The sequence below is a fragment of the Epinephelus moara genome, chromosome 2, assembly GCF_006386435.1.
Source record: "Epinephelus moara isolate mb chromosome 2, YSFRI_EMoa_1.0, whole genome shotgun sequence".
Classification (NCBI taxonomy): domain Eukaryota; kingdom Metazoa; phylum Chordata; class Actinopteri; order Perciformes; family Serranidae; genus Epinephelus; species Epinephelus moara.
In genome coordinates this window covers 14,854,393-14,856,794 of record NC_065507.1, presented here as the reverse complement: position 1 = coordinate 14,856,794, position 2,402 = coordinate 14,854,393, and the positions used below count along the sequence as shown (strand labels likewise).

Genomic DNA, 2,402 nt, shown 5'->3' with positions numbered 1-2,402 from the left:
GGTTAAAGAATAATTGAAAGTTAATATAAAGCTTGGCAAGATTTAATGCTAGATTTGGAACTCAACAGTTTTTGATTCTTGTTGATGACATTCTTGTCAGTAGCAAAAAGCTAAACCAATGTGCACTTTCTTTAATTTTAACTAAAACATCTGTTGCATAACAACACACCAATGTCCATAATTTTACTGTACTAAACCCATTCAAGTTACTGGATGAAAGAATACATGTTTACAGCTATGCACAGTTCTTTATTTTTTAAAAAGACAGTCACATATTCAAGATGTGCTGAATACCACCACCACAGACAATTAAGTAAAGCTAAGATGTGACCATACACTGCAACGAGGTTCATCCTCTCTTCATGATCCCTCCAGCCACATCATCCAATCAGTGACCAACGAGCCTGTGCCACTTTAATTTTGTCCATGGTCCTCCTTCGGCACCAGGACTACTGGAACATGCATTCATAAGTAGGAGGACAGACGGTTGTTGGTGTCAGTGGCTCTGACGCTGCAGTGATCATTGTCAAGTCTGTCACCACTTTCGGGCGCACACAGGTGTCGTCTGAGAGTCAGACCACCTGGAGTCGGAGCTTATTTGCCAATTCTTTGAACCACCCAGTCCTGCTGGCAGAGGGGACAGCGGTTGTTCTGCTTCACCCAAAGGGACATGCAGCAGTTATGGAAGGAGTGGTTGCACTCTCCCCATACAACTGAAAGAAGATGAAGACAGAGGACACAGGGAGAGACAATGAATTAGTATTAACAGCTAATGTTACACAGAATATTTAAGTATGACCTTATGTACTTCAATGTTTAATAAAACTGATTCACTTTGAGTTTATCTGTGATTTTTATTATGTTTTAAGATCTACTAACTCATTCTCTTCCTAAAGGCAATATCCTTGGTATCTGTCATCCTTCTCTGTCTCTACAGTAAAACAAGGCAACATGACTCATGAGTTTGTTCTTATCAAACATAGCTGGCTCAGTACACCTGTGAGCATATAATTTTACATACATTACGTTATATTCACAGGTGTGCACTCGAGTCACATGACTTGGACTTGAGTCAGACTGTAATCAAAAATTTTATGACTTTAGACTTGACAAAATCAAAAAAGACTTGCAAGGCGACTTGGACTTTAACACCAATTCACTTGGACTTGACCCGTTTGACACGACAATACTTGATACTGTCCACCAAGGTAATTTGAGAAGAGAAGGTTAACTGGTGACTCTAAATTGCCTGTAGGTGTGAATGTGAGTGTGAATGGTTGTCTGTCTCTATGTGTCAGCCCTGTGATAGTCTGGTGACCTGTCCATGGTGTACCCTGCCTCTTCACTATTGACAGCTGGGATAGGCTCCAGCCCAACTGAATAAGCAGGTATGAAAAATGACTGAATGAATGCACTGGTTTTAGCAAATGAGTACAAATCTGAAAAAGAATTTGTTTTTTGTAAATTTAATATTTCATTATTCTGTTGGTAAAATGCGATTAAATTTGGTTAACAGTGCACTATGACTTGTTTGGGATTCAGAACTCAAAGTGTTTAGGACTTGTGCCTTGACTAGGGACTTGTGAGTCTTGACTTGGGACCTGCCTGTCCTGATTTAGGACTTGACTTGAGACATGCATGTCTTGATTTGAGGCTTGACTTGAGGCATGCATGTCTTGATTTGGGACTTGAATGCAAAGACTTGAGACGTGCAAAACAGTGACTTGGTCGCACCTCTGGCTATAATATGTTTAATTCAAACAATGCAATGACGCTCTCTATCTGTGCAAGCTAATGTCAACCATTTGTTTTGCATGAAACGACTAAGCAGAAGTACACACCCCGCCCTGTGTGATTAGCCATCTGGCTTGGTCAGTGTCTTTGACAGCTCCTAACAAGCTAGCTAATGTTAGCTTGTTGGATAAACACAATGTGTTAACTAACCAAATGTTAAGTGTTTAGCATATTTCATAGCCGACAATATCTTACCAACACAGTCCTCCTGTTTGTTTTCCGCCTGGCATCGGAGACAAGCATCTGCGAATCAAGAAAAACATTTTACAGCTGCACCGCGCCTATGACTTCGGGTATTACTGGTAGCATTAGCCATTCTAGCTACATTAGCCGGTGTCCCAGCTAAGCTAGCGGTCTAACAGTGTCTGTTCCTCGGACTCACCCATCACTTGTACCCGGCAAATGGCACACGTATCGCACTCAACATCCCAGCTCCACATCGCTACAGCGTTCCACTTCTTTAAGGAAAACATCTTGTCCCCACCCGACTTAGAGCCTGAAGAAGTGTTGTGAGAGAGGACGATCCCCGGCTCGTCGCCGTCATCCATCTCTGCTGCACGGTGTCTGAGCTTAGCCAGGGTTAGCTAAGCTAAACAAAATGGACGAAG

At 42.0% G+C, this 2,402-nt stretch overlaps 1 protein-coding gene across 1 annotated transcript; it reads right to left on the bottom strand.

Moving 5' to 3' along the window:
• Window positions 1-228: 228 nt before the first annotated feature.
• rnf7 (ring finger protein 7) lies at window positions 229-2,402 on the bottom strand. The gene is made up of 3 exons (XM_050065032.1): window positions 2,177-2,402; window positions 1,990-2,037; window positions 229-713 (listed from the first exon to the last, which is right to left on the bottom strand). The coding sequence occupies exons 1-3, from the start codon at window positions 2,340-2,342 to the stop codon at window positions 595-597; spliced, it is 333 nt and encodes a 110-aa protein (XP_049920989.1). The 5' UTR covers window positions 2,343-2,402; the 3' UTR covers window positions 229-594.

What these genes read in the sequence shown, in the direction of transcription:
- rnf7 (XM_050065032.1), bottom strand. Translation starts at nt 2,342, where the DNA reads ATGGATGACGGCGACGAGCCGGGGATCGTCCTCTCTCACAACACTTCT. An exon ending in TTGCCGGGTACAAGTGATGG is followed by an intron (nt 2,038 to 2,176) that starts GTGAGTCCGAGG and finishes CTTGATTCGCAG; the next exon opens with ATGCTTGTCTCCGATGCCAG. An exon ending in CAAACAGGAGGACTGTGTTG is followed by an intron (nt 714 to 1,989) that starts GTAAGATATTGT and finishes ATCTTCTTTCAG; the next exon opens with TTGTATGGGGAGAGTGCAAC.